The sequence below is a fragment of the Mesoplodon densirostris genome, chromosome 2, assembly GCF_025265405.1.
Source record: "Mesoplodon densirostris isolate mMesDen1 chromosome 2, mMesDen1 primary haplotype, whole genome shotgun sequence".
Classification (NCBI taxonomy): Eukaryota; Metazoa; Chordata; class Mammalia; order Artiodactyla; family Ziphiidae; genus Mesoplodon; species Mesoplodon densirostris.
This window is the reverse complement of record NC_082662.1, coordinates 15689212-15709461: the sequence shown is the minus strand read 5'-3', so window position 1 is coordinate 15709461 and position 20250 is coordinate 15689212. Positions and strand designations below refer to the sequence as shown.

Sequence of the window (20250 nt, the reverse complement as noted above, 5' to 3'; positions counted from 1 at the left end):
GCACTGGCCTTGTGTTCTTTCTCGCCTGCCTCGCTGTCCAAGCATGTGTGAGCTCGGCTGGGAGGGCTGACCCCAGTGGGGGCGTGGGCCCCACGTGGTGAGCGAACAGGGGGTCCTTGCAGATCCCCAGCGGCTTCTCTGGGCCCCCGCTCCGTGCAGACCCCGCCCCACCTGTCCTGAACAGCTGGGGACGTGCCATCATCAAGTGTGATAGGATGGGGGCTCTCCCCCCCAACTCCCCTTTCATTTCAGCAAACACCTGCTCTGTGCAGGCGTGTCTGCACTCGTCCCACGCCATCTTCACAGCCCTGGGTGACGTGAGGAGACAGGTTGGGGTTAACGTGCCCAAGGTCCCTCCGAGCTCTAGTCCGTGCCCTCCCGGCTGACACCAGGGCAGTAGGGCCCACACCCCGGCGAAGCCCCTCTGGTTTGAGGTACCTGGGTCCCTGACATGCCTGTCCCCGAATCCTTGGGCCCAGCTCCTCTCTGCGTAGTCTGATGAGAAAGTTCCCAGTTGGGGCACATCTTTACTGAGTGCAGAGTACCACTGAGATACAGACGGGGAACAGGAGAGACACCTGCGTGCAGTTCCTTTCAAGGACCTTCAGGTGGAGAAGATGAGGGAGGCGGACAGGTGAAGGCCGCAGCTGTCAGTGGACCCAGAGCCCTTCTCCACACGTGTACAATGGAAATGACATCCTCGTGGGCTCGTGGTGGCAGAGTGCTTGGCACAGATAGATGAGTTCATTTTTATCAGGTGTTCGATCACGTGACCAAAAATAACAACTGGAAGCCAGATACTGTGACTGTGACGTATGCCGGGCCTGATCTTACTCTTCCTTCTAAAATCTTCCATCACTGGAAGAGCCATCACTACTGCCTTTTGCTGCTAAGTCAGGCCAGTGAGCTTAGGGACACTGGGCCCTGAGACCGGGTTTCCTCAGTGAGGGGCAGAAGAGGAGTGTGTGCCCCTGGCTCGGGGCCACCTCCCAGCTGGTCCTTTCCCTGCTCTGTGGGACCCTACCCGCCCGAGGGGTGGCGTAGGCCTTGTGGACCTGTTCACGGCCCCTCTTCCTTCTCTGGTGCCACCCCTTCCCCGCAGCCTCGGTGCAGTGTGGCCGTGGCGTTCCCTCGTCCCCACCGGGTGACCCACAATAGGCCAGTTAACGATGCTCTCTCTTGAGAGACTGATGCTGAAACAGTGCCATTTCATTCCCACCAGGAATGATTCCCGGAGCTGTAGTGCCTGTCCTGTCCTTCCAGACACCGATGGCTCACCTCTTAACCCTCCCTCCTGTGAGCCCACAGCCGGCCAAGAGCCTCTGCTGCTTGCTTAGCAAGTAGGCTTCTGGTCCTGGTAACCAGTGAGCCCTAAAGAGGCTGGAAGATAAAGGGCACCTGTGTCCAGCATCTACTCAGCCAGTCACTGGGCCTGGGAGCGGCCTTTGCTCTGAAGCCTCAGAACAAGCAGAGGCAGACAGCCTGCTCCCACCGGGATATGCGGCCTGGAACTAAGATCACACATGCCATGAGTTGCAAAAAAAGAAAAAAAAAAAAAAAGTCCCAGGTTCGCTAAGTAACCAAGGGGACCCTGGGCTGGGAGGGCCTGGGGCCGGGCACTGAGGATGGGTCTGTGGGCTATAGTCCTTCTTTGTAGATGCCACCTGCCTGCCCCCCACCCTGAGGCTTGGGGTGCCCCAGGCATTTTCATAGACGGCATCTTATTCAATAGCTAACACGTAGACAAATACCATATGCTATCACTCATGTGGAATCTAACTTTTAAAAAGATACAAATGAACTTATTTACAAAACAAAGATATCGAAAACAACCTTACAGTTACCAAAGGGGAGGAATAAATCAGGAGCTTGGGGTGAACATACACATACTACTATACATAAGATCGATAACCAACAAGGACCTACTGTATAGCACGGGGAACTCTATTCAGTATTCTGTGATAATCTATATGAGAAAAGAATCTAAAAAAAAGAATGTAGGGGCTTCCCTGGTGGCGCAGTGGTTGGGAGTCCGCCTGCCGATGCAGGGGGCGCGGGTTCGTGCCCCGGTCCGGGAGGATCCCACGTGCTGCGGAGCGGCTGGGCCCGTGAGCCGTGGGCGCTGGGCCTGCACGTCCGGAGCCTGTGCTCCGCAGCGGGAGGGGCCACAACAGTGAGAGGCCCGTGTACCGCAAAAAAAAAAAAAAAAAAAAAAAAAAAGAATGTACATGTATAACAATCACTTTGCTGTATACCTGAAACTAACATAACATTGTAAACCAACTATACTCCAATAATATTAAAATATTTTTAAAAAAGAATAGCTAAGGGACTTCCCTGGTGGCACAGTGGTTAGGAATCCACCTGCCAATGCAGGGGACATGGGTTCAAGACCTGGTCCAGGAAGATCCCACATGCCGCGGAGCAACTAAGCCCATGCGCCACAACTACTGAGCCTGCGCTCTAGAGCCCGCGAGCCACAACTGCTGAGCCCACGCGCCACAGCTACTGAAGCCCGCACATCCAGAGCCCATGCTCTGCAACGAGAGGCCACCGCAATGAGAAGCCCGCGCATCGCAACGAAGAACAGCCCCCGCTCGCCGCAACTAGAGAAAAGCCCACGTGCAGCAACAAAGACCCAATGCGGCCAAATAAACTAAAAATTTTTTTTTTTTTTTTTTTTTTTTTTTTTTTGCGGTATGCGGGCCTCTCACTGTTGTGGCCTCCCCCGTTGCGGAGCACAGGCTCCGGACGCGCAGGCTCCGGACGCGCAGGCTCCGGACGCGCAGGCTCAGCGGCCATGGCTCACGGGCCCAGCCGCTCCGCGGCATATGGGATCCTCCCAGACCGGGGCACGAACCCGTATCCCCTGCATCGGCAGGCGGACTCTCAACCACTTGCGCCACCAGGGAGGCCCTAAAAATTTTTTAAAAATTAAAAATAGTTAACATGTAAGCCACCATGGCAGGGATCTTTGGGTGTGACTGGCCCAGCCTCCTGCTCCCCGTGTGGGTCCCGAGGAAGAAATCCTCCTGGACCAGTTACCAGGGCAACTGGTAAGTGCAGAGCCTGGACCTGAAACCAAAATGCTAGGTCCACACTTCAGGCGGGAGGAAGGCTCTCATCCCTTCAGGCCACACCTAGAGGTGAAGCCCCTACCAACGCTTGCCTGCAGCCAGGGGAGAAAGGCAGTCCACCCAGGACCTTGCACCTCAGGGACCCCACCAGCCGGTGAGCACGGCCCAGTGTGGACAGTGGGATTGACTGATGGTCAGACTGGCCCTTCTGCTCTTTGGGAGGGACACGGGGAGGGTCCCAGGACTGGTGGACACGCGGATGAGCCTTCACCCGGCACCACAGGCTTGCAAGCCTGTCCCGTTTACCCACTGCCACAACGCCCTCCATCAGACAGGGCGTGCCCGTGTCTCCCCCATCGGACTGGGGCTTTCCTGAGGAGGAAGGAACCACAGCTCTCGGCAGACTGGGTGGTGCCTGCAAGCAAGAGCCATCACCCCATCACCCCCACCAGGGCAGGGGCTGTGATATCTCGTTCTTTCTTCCCCACCCAGCTCGAGCCCAGGCCCACACCTGCGTTCACACTGCCAAGCTGAGCCCCCAGGTCCTCAGGCTGGGAGGGCACTCAGCCAGGTCACGGCCCTGGGTAGAGCCAGATCCTGGCTGCAAAGGGCACTGAGCCAGCTGGGGCGGGCGTGGGCCCTGGGTGGGGGGGAAGCACCGCTCAGGACAGTGGGGAGGGGGCCTGAGCACAGCAGGGTTATGCCGCCCCCCAAGGACAAGGGTGAGGCTGGACGGCACCCAGCCTGAAGCCCTGGACCCCCAGCCAAGGGCGGAGGCAGGGATGGGACTCTGAGGGCCGGGTGTGGGATGGCCCCCGCAGCTGAGGGACCTAATGTGGATAGAACAGCTGCCACTCCTAGCCGGGGGACCTTGGGGAAGCTGCTTAGTTCCTCAGAGCCTGTTTTCCCATCTGTAAAATGGCCGTGATGACTGCACCTGTACCACCTACCTCAGAGGGGGTTGTGGGGACCGAGCGAGGGCACAGCCCAACCCCGCACACAGCAAGTGCTCAATAAACATCAGCTGCAGGCCAGGTGACACCCAGGGTTCTGCAGGCCCACCCAGGACAGGGTTGAGGCGCTGCACCCCACTCGACCCACTGCCCAACTGAACCTCAGAGGCGCCCCCCTCCTTGGCCTCCCCAGACCCCCATTCCCTCCTCCTCTTCCCCCAAGCAAACCAGGTCACCTGCCGTGAGCGCTGGCGGCTGGCCCTGCCCCCACCATCCTGTCCTCACCATCCTGTCATCACTCCCGCCCCACCTTGGGAGCAGCCCTGACTCCCATCTCCAGGCCTTTGCACACACCCTTCCCTCTCTCTCAAGATTCCACTCCAGGGCCACTCCTCCACGAAGCCTTCCCTGGTTGAGTGGCCTCATCCCCACGGCACTTTGTACCTTCTGGTTACAGTCCTTCCCTCTAGGGCCCAGCAATCGTCTCCCCTCCTTGAGGGCAGGGACCAGAGCTGGTTCACCTCCATCCCAGATGCCCAGCAGAGCGTGGGCCAGGGTGGAGAGGAGAGCTGCGCTTGGCAAATACTTGGGGCACCAAACCGGGGCAGGCGTCCCCTCGTGGCCGAGGCTACAGCCCTGAGGCTGGGCTCCTTCCTTTCTCCGCGGCCGGAAGAGGAAGATTCTAACAGAGAGGCTCACGCTGAGCCCCAGGTCCTCCCTACCAGCCTTAGCCGCACCTGGCACCACCCACCCTGATGGCCCCTGGGACCGGCTGGGGGGGGGGGCGAGGGCGGGGGCAGGGGAGACAGCAGGCCAGCAGCGAGGGGAGCTGGCCCCTCCGCCCTCCGGCACGCATGGGGCTGTGGCCAAGGAGAAAGTGGACTCAGGTTGGGGTCTGGGAGGCAAACTAAGGTTGGGGCACAGAACTAGAGCTCAGGGCTAAGCCCTGCCCTCCTCTCCACCCTTCCCGCCTGCAACACTGGCACTTTCCCCGTTTATCTCCTGCCTGTCTTTATGCCATGTCACCTCTTCCAGGAAGGTCTCCCTGATTTCCAGGGAGATCTGGTTGTCCTTCTCCTCCAACTAAAAATGATCAAAGCTAACCTTCAATGAGCTCCTACTGCATGCCAGACTTCAGGGCTAACATCCCTAATCACACCATTTTATTTAATCCCTAGAAAGACGTATAAAGTGGTAATACTGTCATCCTGTGGCACAGAGAGGTTGAGATGCAGAACCAAAGTCTGAACCTTAACTATTCCGCTCCTTGCTGAGCACCGCGGAGCAGGGGTCCTGTTGGAGGAGTGTCTTTCTCACTGCTGTGTCCCCACCACCAGATGTGGAGCCTGTCACAGAGAAGCAGGTTGAAGAAACTGGAGGCCCAAGAGGCTGGGCAGGGGCGGGCCAGCAGACACAGGCCCCTCTGGCTTGGCTCTCCCACGTCCTGACCCCTTAGGCCCCCACCTGGGACCTGTAGGTGGGATCCCGATCCCCATCCATCACTGTGCACCAGAGCAGCCCAGAGCCCGGCACCTCGGGGAAGGAGCACCAGAACAGGCCTCACTGGGAGTACCGTTTACTAGGCCATCTGCAGTCGACTGTACAGTCCAGGGTGCACCAGGCTGAGCTGGGCTCCTCCCCAGGCGGTTGGGTGGGGGAAGCAGGCAGAATGAGGTAGGTGAGCCGAGGGGCGGCCGCACTGTCTTCTGAGAGGCGAGGTCTCGGCTGCAGCCCCTCCCTTCAGGCTCCAGGGACAGTTGCCTCAGACCCTGGGGGTGAATCCCAAGGCGGGGCGAGCTGGCCCTGGGGGCTGACCTGCTCCTGGAAGAGTCCGTCATTCAGGGCTTCTGGAAGGGTCAGCTCACGAGGTTTCGGAGGTGTTGGGGGTAGGCAGTCGGGCCAGGAGTTCTAGGCACCCCCAGCTTCCTCCACGGCCCAGCCCAGGGTCGGCAGCACCGTCACTGCCCATACTTCTCCCTTCCTGAGTGTGGCATCTGCAGGTCCCTGTCATCCTGGGCTTGGCCTGGGTCCTGCTCAGCTGGGGAGGAGTGGCTGGCGCTCTGATGAGGTGGCGGCATCCCTGTATATCAGGAACTGTATGGAGATCCGAAGGAGTCAACGTCAAGGCCAAACGGAGAACAGCCTGGGTTGGACCTGCCCCAGGGTGGCCTGTGGCCCCATCCAGAACTGTAGCCTTCTTCCCTCCCTGCAGCTCGGCCCGGTGGGCAGGGTCAGCCATGGCCTCCTGGCCTCTGCTCTTGCTGCCTTCCCATCCCTCAACCGGCCAAACCCCATTTATCTGCCAAGTCCAGCGCTTGGGTCTTCCTCTCCAGGCAGCCTCCCCTGACCCCAGCCCCAGGATCTTGCCCTCATCTCACCCTAAAGCATCCTGGGGGTTTCAGCTAGTGGCAGGGGCCATTTTGGGGCACTAGAGCTTAACTTTCTTCATCTCTCATTGCACCCACCAGGAACTCTGCAAACGTCGAAACAAGGGCCCCGTTTACCTCCTCCCAAAGGAGATGGAAATAATGCCCTGCTCAGCCATCCAGCAAACAAACATTTACTGAGCACTCACTGTGTGCTGGGTCCGGTGCTGGGTATTTCCAGAGACCTTAGCTTATGTAATTGCCCCATGACCTTGGTGAGACAGCAAGATGAAGACATGGAAGCACAGATGAGGCTAACGGTTTGCTCTGTGTCACACAGGACACCGGGGAGCCAGGATTTGAATTCAAGTTTTTCCATCTCTAATTCATGTGTGTGTCTCCACATTGCAGCTTTCCTTCCTCCTGCCTGGATGGGCTGATGTATGCCCTGTTCCCCAGACCCTGTGCACAAGCTGCGCCAGGAACATCCATCCTTTGCCTTGCCTAACTTCTCCTTCAGGGCACAGTTTCAGTGGCACTAGCGGAGGCCTCTGCTGAGCCTCTAAACCAGGACAGACAGCCCCCTGGTCACACACTCCTACAGTTTTTCTCTGTGCTACTCGGTGGCACCACAATGAAGTAATTATTTATGATTACGTGTATCCTGTCTGCCTCCCCACTGAACTGTGAGCTTCTTGAAGGAAGGAGCATTCTGTTCTTGCTCACAAATAGATCCGGTACCTAGAGGGGTGCCCAGCACATGGGAGGTTTGACTCTTGGATGGATGGATGGATGGATGGATGGAAGGATGGATAGAAGAATGGATGGATGGATGGATGGAAGGATGGATAGAAGAATGGATGGATGGATGGATGGAAGGATGGATAGAAGAATGGATGGATGGATGGATGGAAGGATGGAAGGATGGATGGAAGGATGGATAGAAGGATGGATGGATGGATGGATGGAAGGATGGATAGAAGAATGGATGGATGGATGGATGGAAGGGTGGATGGATGGATGGGTGGATGGAAGGATGGATGGAAGGATGGATGGATGGACAGACGGATGGACAGAAGGATGGATGGATGGAAGGATGGATGGAAGGATGGATTGATGGAAGGATGGATGGATGGATGGATGGATGGAAGGATGGATGGATGGATGGATGGATGGATGGATGGATGGATGGAAGGATGGATGAAGGATGGATGGATAGAAGGATGGATGGAAGGAAGGATGGAAGGATGGATGGATGGATGGATGGATGCTGAAGCCACGTGCAGGCGGAGGCTGCTGTGGCCCCCCCCCACCCCCCACCCCCACACCCTGAAGGATACGATGGTGTCGAGCAGCAGGACGCCCAGGCTGCCCACGAGCCAGGGCAGGTGGTGCAGCACATAGCTGCCCTCGCTCTGGCCTACCTCGGGGTTTTTTAGCAGCACGCTCAGCCCATACAGCGTGTTCCCCAGCATCACCAAGGCGAACAGCGAGTAGGAGATCCCTTGGGTTGACTTCCGCAGGAACTGGAAGCGAGGGATGTAGGGTCAGAGACCTCAAACGGGCCTCTTGTCTCTCTGGACTGTAACCGTCCACGTGTCCGTCTGCCCTGTCACACTGCGCATGCTCCGAGCAGACTGCACATGGTGTGACCAGTGTCCGACATGGGCCTGGTGCCCAGACCAGCCTTTTCCAGGGCCTGACTCCTCATCCCCGTTCCAACATCATCTCCTGGGCCCCCCTGCCCAGGTCGCAAGAGACCAGGGCTGCACCACCCTGCTCGCCCCAAGGTGCCTGCTCCCCAGCCCTACACTGACTCCCTGCCCAGCAAGGCTCCCCCATCTCTGGTTCCCCACCTTCTCCTCTGCTCTCAGCCCCTTGCTCTCACCTGACCTCCAACCTCCCCAGGACACATGCAGGTCACATGTACCCCTGGATGGCAGGCATCTCATGCCCATTTCCAGAGGCAGAAACTGAGGCTTGGAGAAGTGGATTACGTCACCCAAGCCAACAGTGAGTGTGGACCAGACCTGCTGTTACTCCCTAACCCAGGAGCCCGAGCTGCCAGCTGGCTCCTCCTCCCTTGGCCCCAGCGCCCCTGCCCACGGCTCACATTGGTGCGGATCTGAGGCAGCCGGGACAGCAGGTACAACATGCTGGACACGGAGCCGATGACGAAGCCAATGATTTCCTGCTGCGTGAAGGGCTGAGAGGGCAGAGCAGAGCGCTCAGTGCTCAGTAGGGGCCGGGGTGCAGCTTGAGAGCCCCAACCCCCTCCTAGAGGGCAATTCCCCTGACCTCGTGGTCACGCAGGGGCGAGTCCTCGGGGTGAACCAGACCCCCACCCCTGCTCTACCCTCACGTGCCCACACCTCACCTTATTGCCCGGCTCCACAGACAAGAGCGTCCGCCCCCGGAAGACCTCCCTGGGGGCAGCCACCGAGCCAGCGCTGCTCAGCAGTGGGGTGGTACACGCCACCCCCAAGATGAACAACAGCACAGAATTGATGGGGGCAGACCCTGGACGTGAGGCAGGAGGGAAGCTTAGATTAGGGATCTGAGTGGCGGCAGACAGACTGGGCTTTGAGTCCTGGCCTTGTCCCTCAGTGGCTGTGTGACCTTGGGCAAGTGACCTAACCTCTCTGAGCTTTCATTCCTCATCTGTAGAATGGGTATAATGAGAGTACCCTTCTCCTAAGGTTGTAAAGGTAAACCGATGAGGGCAGTGGGGGCAGCAAGGGGATTATGGAGCGTGGAAATGCTGAGACAGCCCCACCCCCAGGTGCCTGGGTCATTTCTTGTACAGCCTGCCCCTTCTGAATCCTGTGTGCCATGTCCTTGTCTCCTCAGCTCCAAGCCCAGGGCCCGGCACTGAGGAGCAGCTGAAGCCATGTTTGCTGAAGGAGAGAACTTAAGTGAAGGGGACTCCCTGTGGTCCTGCCCGGATGTGCTCACTGCCCTCTATCTCGGCTCATCAGGGGATCAGGGCCCCAGCTTTCAGATAAGGCCCGAGGAAGCCTTTTTGAGGTTTGGTTTATCACCAGCAATGGGAAACCTTCCTCCTCCCAAGCTTCCAGGCCTCCTGGCTGCCCTCAGGCACCTGACACAGAGGGATCCCCGTACTCACACAGAGAGGGGCGTTTCTTAAACTTGTAATGAAAGTACAACGACAGCATCAGCATGTCGGCCAAGACGTAATACACGGCTGTGTAGGTCTGCAAGAGAAGAGGGGCCCCGGGGCGCTGGCTGCAGTCCCCGGCTCGGGGACCACACCCCAGCACCCGGCCAGCTGTGCCCCATCCCAGCTGGGTGACCCTGAGCAAGTTGCTTCACCTCTTGGAGCTTCTGTTTGCTCATCTGGAAAGGAGGGGATCACAGAGCTAGACAGCAGGTAGGCAAGGGCCTGGCAGGTGCCCGCCTGGGCAGACAGAGGAAACGGTGGCTAGCATGACCAGGCGGGACAAAATGGGACTCAGAGGTTAAGTGGAGACTACCATTTGGCCTGATACAGGGGCAATTTACAGCCCCCCTTGGGAAGACAATAGATTCCTGATTTTGAGTCCCAGCTCCACCCAGCCACAGAAGAATGGTGGCACCTGGGCCTCCCAAGGGAAAACCTTCCTCCTCCAGGGCCCCATGCCCTGAAAGCTCAGTCAGGATCTTAGCACCTCAGAGGTCAAAGACCCCAGCCATCCTGTGGTTTGATGTGCTCATTTTGTAGATGGGGGAACTGAGGCCCACAGCCCATCGTCACACTGTGAGGTAGGCAGAGGGCTCTCTCTATAGCATGGGGCCCTTGCAAGATGGAAGCCTCTGCAGACTGTCCCTGGCAGCCCACCCAGCCCGGAGACCAGCCTACCTGCAGGGGCAGCTGGTCAGCAAGGAAGGAGCCAATGAGATTGCAGGAGTCTCCGCCGATCCAGCCCAGGAGGAACCACAGGGACAGGGCCTGGTCCATGTTGCCCGTCTTGCAGGCCTTCATGTACTGGCTGTGGCGGAGGAGGGAGACGTGCTCAGGGGCCGACGGCTGTGATACCGCGTGGAGGGTAAACATGGGAACAGCCAACACAGAATAGCGGGGCTGGGGCGGCATCTGCACAGGGGGTCGCCTGGGAGCCGATCCTTCCCGCAGGCGGGATCCTCATGGGCCTTTCTTTGCCCTTTGGGGATTCTTACCAGGGGATCCCTTCCAAGCCAGGAGCTCTATGGGACATGCATCTTTCCAGAGAGAGCCATTGCATGATAGAGTCTCCTCCACAGCAGTCTCTTGGTGGGGACCTGGGGTCTTTACAGGGTCCTGATGTTTTGTGTCAGACCCTGAGAACCACTTCATAGGGACCCTGGGTTCTCTCTTCTATGGAGGGGGCTGGGGGGTGGTGTTTGGAAGGAAGGAGGATGGTGGTTGCCCCACGGCCTGAGGCCTGGGTGCTGCCCTATCTGCAGGGGAGATGGATGATAATATGGGCCTGTTATCTTCAAAGGGCAACAGAGAAGTCTCGGGCTGTGGCTCCCAGAGCTCTGATTACAAAGCCATGGGGTCAAGTCGTGATGGGCCTCTTTGGGGATGGAAAAGTCAGGGAACCAGGATTCACACCCAGACCCTGAGGTTCCAGTCTCGCTCTGAGTCATTCCACAATGGCCATCTGCTGCTTACATTTCTCTTTAATCATTTGCATGTATTTAAATTAGTAAAAGGTACCTAAACAGCACCTCACCCCACCTACCACCCAAGACAGAAGCTAGGAAAGCTAGGCCTGGCCCTGGCTCTTCACGGTCATCCTTCCACCTCCATCTCCTGCTGACCCCGCCCCCAGCTCTTCAGGTCTCCCACCCAAGCCTGTGTTCCTTGTTTCCATCCTGCCTCTCAAGGATCTCTCTAAAACCCCTATCTTGCCAAAATCCTTCAAAGCCTCCCACTGCTCTTCAGTAAGGACCCCCATCTTCCTGAGCACATCCTGACAAGGCCCCCAGGTCCCCTGTCCCTCCGACCCCCCCCCCACCTCTTCACCAGGACTGCCTTCTCTTCCTCCAAACTCTGCATCAGCAGATGGCTCACCCAGTCCCTCCTCTGTATCTTTCAGGGAATATCAGTTCCTCCTCAGGGCCTTCCTAGAAGGGAGCTCTGCCAGCATTGGTCAGTTCCTCCTGGACTCAAGCTTCCTGAGGGAAGGGACAGTGCCCAGCATGGGCCTGGCCCGGAGAGGCCCTTAAGGTTTACCCCGTGGCCCCGCCCTTCTAGGATACTGTGACTTGAAGAGCCTCCATAAATTTCAGGGAAAGTGATTTTGTCACACTCAGGAAAGGCCGAGTCCTAAGGAGAAGCAGAGAGGTGGCTGCCCTCCCTGCCATCACCTGGGGCTTCTCCCAGACCTCTGACACCCCCTCCCTGGTTAATCAGCCAGGCCCAGGCAGGGCTGGCACTATGACCTGGTGGAAAGGGGAAGCCTCAGCCAGTTCCACCAGCTCCTCGCGCTTCTGGGGGAGCTCTCACCCCAAGATGGGGAGTCTCTCCCCCTTGGCCTCCACCCATCAGCCAGACCTGTCTGCTTTGCCTCCTAAGGGCCACCTATCCCATCCCCCAGACATCATTGCTTGCTGGAGGCCTTACACAGCCTCCCTGCCTCCAGTCTCTCCCCCGTCCCTCCAGTTCTCCTTCCCTAATAGAAGGTCTATAAAGGCAAGGATGCGGTCGGTTTTGCTTACTTCTGCCGCATCTAGTATGGCAGCTGGGACAAGGTGAGTCAGTAAAAATGTCAAGCCCTAGACAGCATGTTGGGACAACTTGATGAGGTAAGGGTAGTCTTTTTTTTTTTTTTTTGGCCGCTGCACAGCTTGTGGGATCTTAGTTCCCCGACCAGGGATTGAACCTGGGTCCTCAGCAGTGACAGTACAGAGTCCTAACCATAGGACTGCCAGGGAATTCCCAACGGTAGTCTTTTTAACACATGGTACTGAGACAACCGGGTACCGCATGCAAAAGAACGAGGTTGGATCCCTACCTCACACTGTATACAAAATACAACTCAAGCTGAATCAAAGCTCTACATGTAAGAGCTAATTTGTGATACTGTGATTTACAATAAGAAATATATATATTTGGTCTTCTTCCCTGTTCCCTGCACAGAGCTCTCCTAAGAATGTCCTAAGGGGTGAGAGAGAGAGAAAGAGAGAAAACAAGGTGTCTTTTGTAATGTTAATGAGGTGACTTTTGGAAAGCCCTTAGGTCACCTGAGGATAAGGACTCATTGCCAGGGGAACCAACAGTAAGATTAGAAGGTTGGGATATTTGGTATCACGGGCCCCTGTCCCACCCTCCTCACCCACCTCAGGGGAGGAGAGAGGCTCGAGATTGAGCCCAATCGCTAATGGCCAATGACTGTGTAATAAAGCCTCCATAAAAATCATTTCTCTGCGTTCTGTGAGCTGCTCTAGCAAACTAATCAAACCTGAGGAGGGGTGGGGGGAATCTCCGATCTACAGCTGGAGGTGAGAAGCACAAGTGACAACCTGGACTTGTGACTGGTCTCAGAAGTGGGGAGGAGGGAGCACTCTTGTGGGACTCGTAGGACTGGGCCCCTAACCTGTGGGATCTGAGGCTGTCTCAGGTGTAGATAGTGTAAGAATTGAGTTGATTGCTTGATGGTGTGGCAAAAAAACACATCAGAATTGGTGTCAGACTTGGATAATAAATCTATATAAAACTCTTAGAAGATAAGGGTGAGTCTTTGTTACCTGGATTAAGCTATCGTTTCTAGACATGATATCAAAAGCACAAGTAACAAAAGAAAAAACACATAAACTGGACATCATCAAGGGACTTCCCTGGCGGTCCAGTGGTTAAGACTCCGAGCTCCCATGAAGGGGGCTCGGGTTCAATCCCTACTCAGGGAACTAAGATCCCACATGCTGCACGGAGCGGCCAAAAAAAAAAATTGGACATCAACAAATTTTTGAATTTTTGTGCTTCAAGCGACACCATCGAGAAAGGGAAAAGACAACCCACTGAATTGGAGAAAATATTTGCAAAATATATCTAGAATATATAAAGAACTCTTAAAACTCAACAACAAAAAGACAAATAATCCAATTGAAAAATGGGCAAAGAACCTAAATAGACCTTTTTCCAAAGAGAATATAATTTGGCCAGTAAGCACATGGAAAGCTACTTAATATCACCAGCCAACAAGGAAATGCAAATCAGAACTATGAGATACCACTTCACACCCACTAGGATGGTATAATAGACAAGACAGAAAATAACAAGTGTTGATGGGGATTTAGACAAATTGGAACCTTCATACGCTGCTGGTGGGAATATAAAATGGTGCAACCGCTTTGGAAAACAGTCTGGCAGTTCCTCAAAAGATTATACACAGAGTTACCATGTGACCTGGCAATTCCACCCCTTAGGTATATACCCAAGAGAAGTAAACACACATGTCCCCACTAAAACTTGTACATGAACATACATAGCAGCCTTAATCACACTGGCCAAAAGGTAGAAACCACCCAAATGTCCATCAATGAATGACTGAATAAACAAAATGTATACACATACAACAAACTACTATTCGGATGTAAAAAAGAATGAAGTATTGACACTAGCTACGTATGACGTGGATGAACCTTGAAGATGTTATGCTAAGTGAAAGAAGCCAGTCACAGAAGGCCACATACTGTATGATCCATTGATATGAAATGTCCAAAATAGGCAAATCTACAGACAGAAAGTAGATTGGTGGTTGGGGCCGGGAGATTTAGAGGGAAATGAGGAATGACTCATTTCTTTCTGGGTTTCTTTTTAGAGTGACAAAAACGTTCTAAAACTGATTGCGGCAATGCTTACACAACTCTGTGCATACACTAAAACCTTGGACTTGTACATTTAAATGGGTAACTCAATGGTATATGAATTATCTCTCAATTAAACTGTTATCTTTCTCCCTCAGGAGAAACAGCATAAGATTTCCTAACAGCGGAGAATGCCCTTACATTACAGGGCCCTGGATGACCTCTTTGACCTCATCTCTCCTCTTTGGCCGCCCCTCTGCCCAGCCATGGGACTGAGCGTACAGTGTGTAAAGGCCATCCTCATAGCAACCCTGTGAGGTAGGGAACAACATTCCCATTTTCCAGATGAGAAAACTGAGGCACAGAGCAGTGAAGGGCCTTGCCCAGGTCACAGTGTGTCCGCGTTCCCTAATCACAGCAGTGGCCATGCTGTTTTGTAATCACTGCTTGTCCTCCACCAGACTGTCACAGAACAAAGGCTAAGTTCGATGCACCCCAGCCCTCCCACTCCTCCGCCTCCTCTCTGACTAGCTGTGCAATTCACAGCAAGTTAGTTAACCTCTCTGGGTTTCTATTTCCTCGTAAAGTAGCGATACAGATTGTGCCTATTTCACAGGGTGGTTATGAGGATTAAATAGGGTAAAGACATGTCAAGTGCTTAGAAATGAGCTAGGTACACAGTGGGCACTCACTGAACAGGTGTTATTATTATTACCTGTGTGTCAGCATGGTCCAGCACAAGGCGGGGCCTAGAGTGAGGTTTGCTGTAGGGCCCTCCAGGGTGGGTTGGAAGTCAGTGAGTGTGGGTGGGAGAGGGAGCACACTTGGCCTTGAGTCTGGAGAGGCCCAACGCCAGCCAGGGAGCCCCTCTTCGGTGCAGCCCCAGGAGCACTTGCCCCACCCTTGCAACCCAGCCCTGGTCCCACCACCCTGATGCTACTCACGGGAGGGTGGACGTAGCAAAGCAGAGAATGGAGATCAAGCCCAGGCCCACGCTGGCCTTGTCCCAGCCATCCTGGGCACACTCGCCAAACACGTCCCATATCCACTGGCTGGAGCCATTGGGGCAGCTGGAGAAGTTGCTGGAGCCCAGCTTCCTCCAGACCATGGCTTCGGAGGGAGGGAGGGAGGGAGCTGGTGTGCTGAGGCAGGCGACAGCTCTACAGGGAACAAGAGAGGGGCCTTCAGCCTTGGGAGGTCCAGGTCCTAGTCATGGTCCTGCCACTCTAAGCCCATTCCAGCCTTATCACCCAGCATGGACTGAGCCCCTGAACCGGAGAACACGATCAGTACAGAGATCAAAGTAACCACATATACAGGGAGGGCACTGGATGTGTGGTCAGAGACAGGTGCACTCGAAACCCCACTCTGCCTGTTAACGCCTCGACTTTGCGCAAGTGACTCAGCCTTGCTGTGCCTCAGTCTCCTCATCTGCAAGATGGGGCGGTAACAGCGCCTCCCCCATACAGCTGTGAGGGTTCAATGAGTTCATAAATCTAGTGTAGAGAACTGAGCCCTCAAACAATGCCACCTTTGTTCTAACTCTTGAACATTTCGATTGTTTCCAATCTTTTCTTCTCGCAAATCACGCTGCGAGGGTCTGCTGAGACCAGGCCCACTAAGTACATCCTCTCATTTAAAGTACGGCTGTCCTGGGAATCCCCTGGTGGTCCAGCGGTTAGGACTCGGCACTTTCACTGCCGGGGCCTGGGTTCAATCCCTGGTCAGGGAACTAAGATCTCACAAGCCGCACCACTAGGCCAAAAAAAAAAAAAAAGTATGGCTGTCCCCCAGTACATCGGTCAGATGAGGCAAGTGGTGAAGAAGGAGCAGGTGAGTTGCACACGTGGCTGGGATTCAAGCTTGGCGTGCTCAAGCCGCATTCTCCCAGCAGCTCGCGTGTGTAGGACGCCTGCTGGCAAAGAGTCCAGAGCCACCTCCCCATTCTCACTGCCGACAAAGCCAGGAGCTGGCTGGTTGCAGGGGCAGGCAGCGAAGCCCCCACCTGGTGTCCTAGAGCAGTCACAGCCTGTGTGACAGTCCCAGAGGAGGGAGAGAAAGTGGGGCTGCTGGAGCATCTCTGCTGGGCAGGATCATCACAGCCCCTGATAGTTGAGCACTGTACCAGCTCTGTGCTAAGCACCTTACGTAGGCCTTTCTGCATTTTGCTGCACATCAACTCTATGAAGTGGGGGCTACTGATATGTCCGCGTAGACCCGGGGAGGTGACTTGCCAGGGCCACCCAAGCAGGAAGCACTCATAGCCACCATGCTTCTGTCCCTGGGAACGGTGGCACCTTCCTGTGGTCTGACAGGGCTGCCCAGGGTCTCATGCAGCCAGAAGGCAGGCTTCCCCTTTTCTCACTGCGCTCAGAGGGGGGCTTTCCTCACCTGGGATGAGGCTCTCTCCAGCCACCTTCAGTTTCTGCTTGTGTCAAAAGACCCAGGATCCTCATAAAGCAATGCCCCACAGACAATGCCATAGACCAAATGTTTATGTCCCTCCTGTCCTGTTGAAATCTAACCCCCAATGTGATGGTATTTTTGAGGTGGGGCCTTTGGGGAGTATTTAGGTCATGAAGGCAGAGCCCTCATGAATGGGATTAGTGCCCTTATAAAAAAGACCCCAGAGAGCTCCCTTGCCCCTTCTGCCAGGTGAGGACATATCGAGAAGACAGCCATCTATGAACTAGGAAGTGGACCCTCACCAGACATTGAATCTACTAGCACCCTGATCTTGGACTTCCCAGCCTCCAGAACTGTGAGAAATCAATGTTTGTTTCTAAGCCATCCAGACAAATGGTATTCTGTTACATTGGCCCGAATGGGCTGAGACACCCTGGCTGGACCCTTGGAACTGCTGAGGCCACAGCGACCTGGGAGCGTCAGGCCGGGAAAGGAAGCGAGTCAGCTGCTTTTCTTAGGAAGCTCTAGGCTCTCAGCTCTAACGTGACTCAACAGCGAGCCCCAGAGCTGGGGGCAAGGGCACCCCAGGTCACTGCCTGCCTGGTCCACTGCAGTCCCTCCGGGGCCCTGCAAAGGGGGGCTGAAGGTCTCTTCCTGTACCTTGGTGACCCCCCGCCTTGACCTTCAGCACAGCTGATGTCGGAGCCATTTATCTGCTGTCCTGCCACCAGCAGCTGCAAGGCCACCCCAGGTTAACACGCAGTCCAGGTAGGAGCTGGGTTTTTGTGGTGCCTCAGGCATTTCAAATCAAGTCCTTTTGTTCCTCAGCCACCCCTGCAGTGGACCACTTCCCCAAGCCTCCTCTGGTAGAGCCTCAACACACCACAGCAGCTCATCACAGTAGTATACAGTAGTATACTGCCATCCTCATTAACTTCTCTGTGAGGGGAACACGGTCCTCATTCTACAGGTAAGGTTGAGTGGCCTTGTGCAAGTAACAGTCTGAGCCTGTGTATAAAACGAGGATAATGACGCCCATTCCTTGGGGTTGTTGTATAGATAAAATGCACATAAAGCTCTTAGCCCAGGGCCTGACACAATGGTAGTGACTGAGAATGAGAGGCCAGTATCTCAAGCACCCTGAGGTCACCCTCACTCCACTTTTCACCAGGTTAGGGAAGAAAGAAAGTGGACACACACGTGAAGGAGGGATGGGTGTCTTGGGGGATGTACCTTGGCTCATAGGGCCCAGAGCCCAGGGCCCTGGTTGGGTGGTCCCCTGTCCATGCACGGGGTCCATGTGCAGCTCGGGGCTCAGGATACTTTGAGACACAGCTGAGCCCTGAACTTTCCTCTGAGGGCCACTGTGCACAGAGCCTGTCACCCATGGGTTCTGACCCAAGTAGGAAGCCAGCCTGGGCCCAGGCCTGGCTTCTGAGACCGGGTGCCCCTCCTAGTCCAACAGCACTGAGCAAATGGATGGCCAGGGTTGCAACAAAGGTTGACCAGGTCTGTAGGTGTGACAAGGACCACAACAGGGGTGCCTTGTGGTTTTTGTTTTTTTTAATTGAAGTATATAGTTGATTCAGGGGTGCCTTGTTATCATGGAGGGCACATGTTTGAAATTCAGGATCAGTGTGTCAGAGCTGGGGATCAGGGACCTTGGGTTTAAAAAGCTCCCCCAGCGGATTCTGACCACATGTATTCTGTGCATGTGACCACACTTTAAGAAAGGCGGAGGGACTTCCCTGGTGGTCCAGTGGCTAAGACTCCGCACTCCCAATGCAGGGGGCCCGGGTTCGATCCCTGGTCAGGGAACTAGATCTTGCATGCCGCAACGTAGAGCCCACATGCTGCAAGTAAAGATCCCACATGCCGCAACGAAGACCTGGTGCAGCCAAATAAATAAATAAATATTTAAAAAAAGAAAAGAAAAGAATGGCAGTCCTGGAAATGGCATCCGCTGCCACAGCCATGTAACTCGTCCAGATCCCAAGCTGAGTCACAGAGATGCTCCCCACTGAAGCTGCTCAAGTGGCCACCTTTATCTACCAGATAAGTCCAAATGCCTTGAGACTGAGCCCCAGGGTACTCCAAGGACTGCCCTCCCCCCCCATCTCCTGTCCCTCCCTCTAGGCCTTCAGTCGGTCATTCCCAGGTCTCCTGACATCTGTCCATGCTGTCTCTTCCCCTAGGCTTGGCCTTTTCATCCTAGAGGGCATACTAAAGAGAAACTAAGACCCAGTTCTAAATTGCCATCTCAGTTTAGAGGGTCCTCACAGGAGCTGGTGGGAAAACACCTGTCACCTCTTCCCTTACCCTCCTCCACAGACCCTCCACACACTCCTCAGCCACTGCTGCCCTCTAAGCCCACTCCTCTCCCTTCACCCTAGTTGTAAACTTATTCTTAGGCTCCAGACACACCAGGTGCACAGTAAAGGTTCAAAAAACAGCAAGAGACAGACAGACAGGGAGGGAGGGGAGAGGGAGAGAGAAAGGAAGGAAAAGAAGGAAGAAAGGGAGAGAGAGAGAGAGAAACACAGAAAGGAAGGGAGAATGGGAGACCTAATTGTGAGCCTGGATGGCCTAGGGTTGAGGAGAAAGCACTCTGGAACTGACCTGCCTGATGCCTACTAGTAATGAATTCTTGGTCAAGTGACTGAGCCTCAGAGTTCCAACCTGTAAAATGGAGGAATAATGCAAGTATCCACCTGCTAGGCTAATTGCAGAGTTGAATGAGAGAATCCAGGCTGAGGGATTAGAGAGGCGCCTGGCACAGGTTAAACCCTCAGTAGAATAACCGGGGATGGCTATTATTCTGTTCTGTCTATAGCTCTCTCCCCTCCCCCCACAGGGTTCCTGGTAAACAGCTGGCTTCAGTAAGCCTTGAAAACACAAGACTGCGTCAGTCCTCATACTTCCAAACACAGACTCCCCATGTACACACTTGGAAACCTGTCCTAGGTATGGAGTGGGAGGGGACAATCTGGGCTCCCTGCAGAATTGGGGAGCACCTGAGGGGAGGAGCCTCCCGCCTTGGGGCTACCACCCACTCCAGCCCTCCAGGTCCTCGGTCACAACTCCCTCCTAGTGACTCAGCCGAGCATCGGCCGCCTGTTTGGCGGGGATAATAACAGGGCAGCCGCTGGAGTCAGCGCTCATTCGCCGCGAAGTCCCCTCCTCTGGCCCGCCCTGGGGAAAACAAAGTCATCAGAAACACAGGGGCCCGTCGGCCGGGAACAAGAGGTGAAAAAGGAACCCAGACCCCAGGCCCTAGGTCAGAGCGGCCCGAGGGGTCATGCTGGTCGCCCTTGAGGAGGGGCACCTGGGCCCCCGCTGAGGACCTCCCAATCCCAGCCCAGAGCCTCGCTCCAAGATATCGCGCCCCGAGGTGGGGGCAGTAGCCCCAGAACCATCCAGGGGCTGGAGGAGGGTGTTGGAAAGATGTAGCAGGGAAGGCCCAGAGTCCCGAACCGCAGCCCCAGCCTCAAATTCGGCTTACCAAGTCTAGAGCCTCCCCACCGCCCGGCTTCTGGGTTCTCCAGCTCCTGCCTTCATCAGCTGACCAGAAACCCCGCCCCGCCCCGCCCCGGAGCTGCGCGGCTCCGCCTCTTGCGCCGCGCACTTAGCGGAAGGTCCTGGTAGTCGTGGCGAGCG

At 55.4% G+C, this 20250-nt stretch overlaps 1 protein-coding gene and 1 long non-coding RNA gene across 4 annotated transcripts; both read right to left on the bottom strand.

The window, feature by feature from the left end:
• Positions 1-5171: 5171 nt before the first annotated feature.
• Positions 5172-5926, bottom strand: LOC132477822 (uncharacterized). Its single transcript, XR_009530332.1, has 2 exons — positions 5846-5926; positions 5172-5376 (listed from the first exon to the last, which is right to left on the bottom strand). It is a non-coding gene; the product is annotated as an uncharacterized LOC132477822 (long non-coding RNA).
• Positions 5927-5976: 50 nt separating this feature from the next.
• SLC66A1 (solute carrier family 66 member 1) lies at positions 5977-20160 on the bottom strand. Of its 3 annotated transcripts, none has more exons than XM_060080315.1 (8): positions 20096-20160; positions 15132-15347; positions 10256-10385; positions 9524-9611; positions 8774-8916; positions 8510-8602; positions 7737-7922; positions 5977-6124 (listed from the first exon to the last, which is right to left on the bottom strand). In XM_060080315.1, the coding sequence occupies exons 2-8, from the start codon at positions 15293-15295 to the stop codon at positions 6065-6067; spliced, it is 864 nt and encodes a 287-aa protein (XP_059936298.1). In that variant the 5' UTR covers positions 15296-15347; positions 20096-20160; the 3' UTR covers positions 5977-6064. The 3 variants fall into 3 exon arrangements, with proteins under 3 accessions (XP_059936298.1, XP_059936307.1, XP_059936317.1); XM_060080324.1 differs by having other exon boundaries at positions 7821-7922; XM_060080334.1 differs by lacking the exon at positions 15132-15347 and having other exon boundaries at positions 20096-20147.
• Positions 20161-20250: the final 90 nt, after the last annotated feature.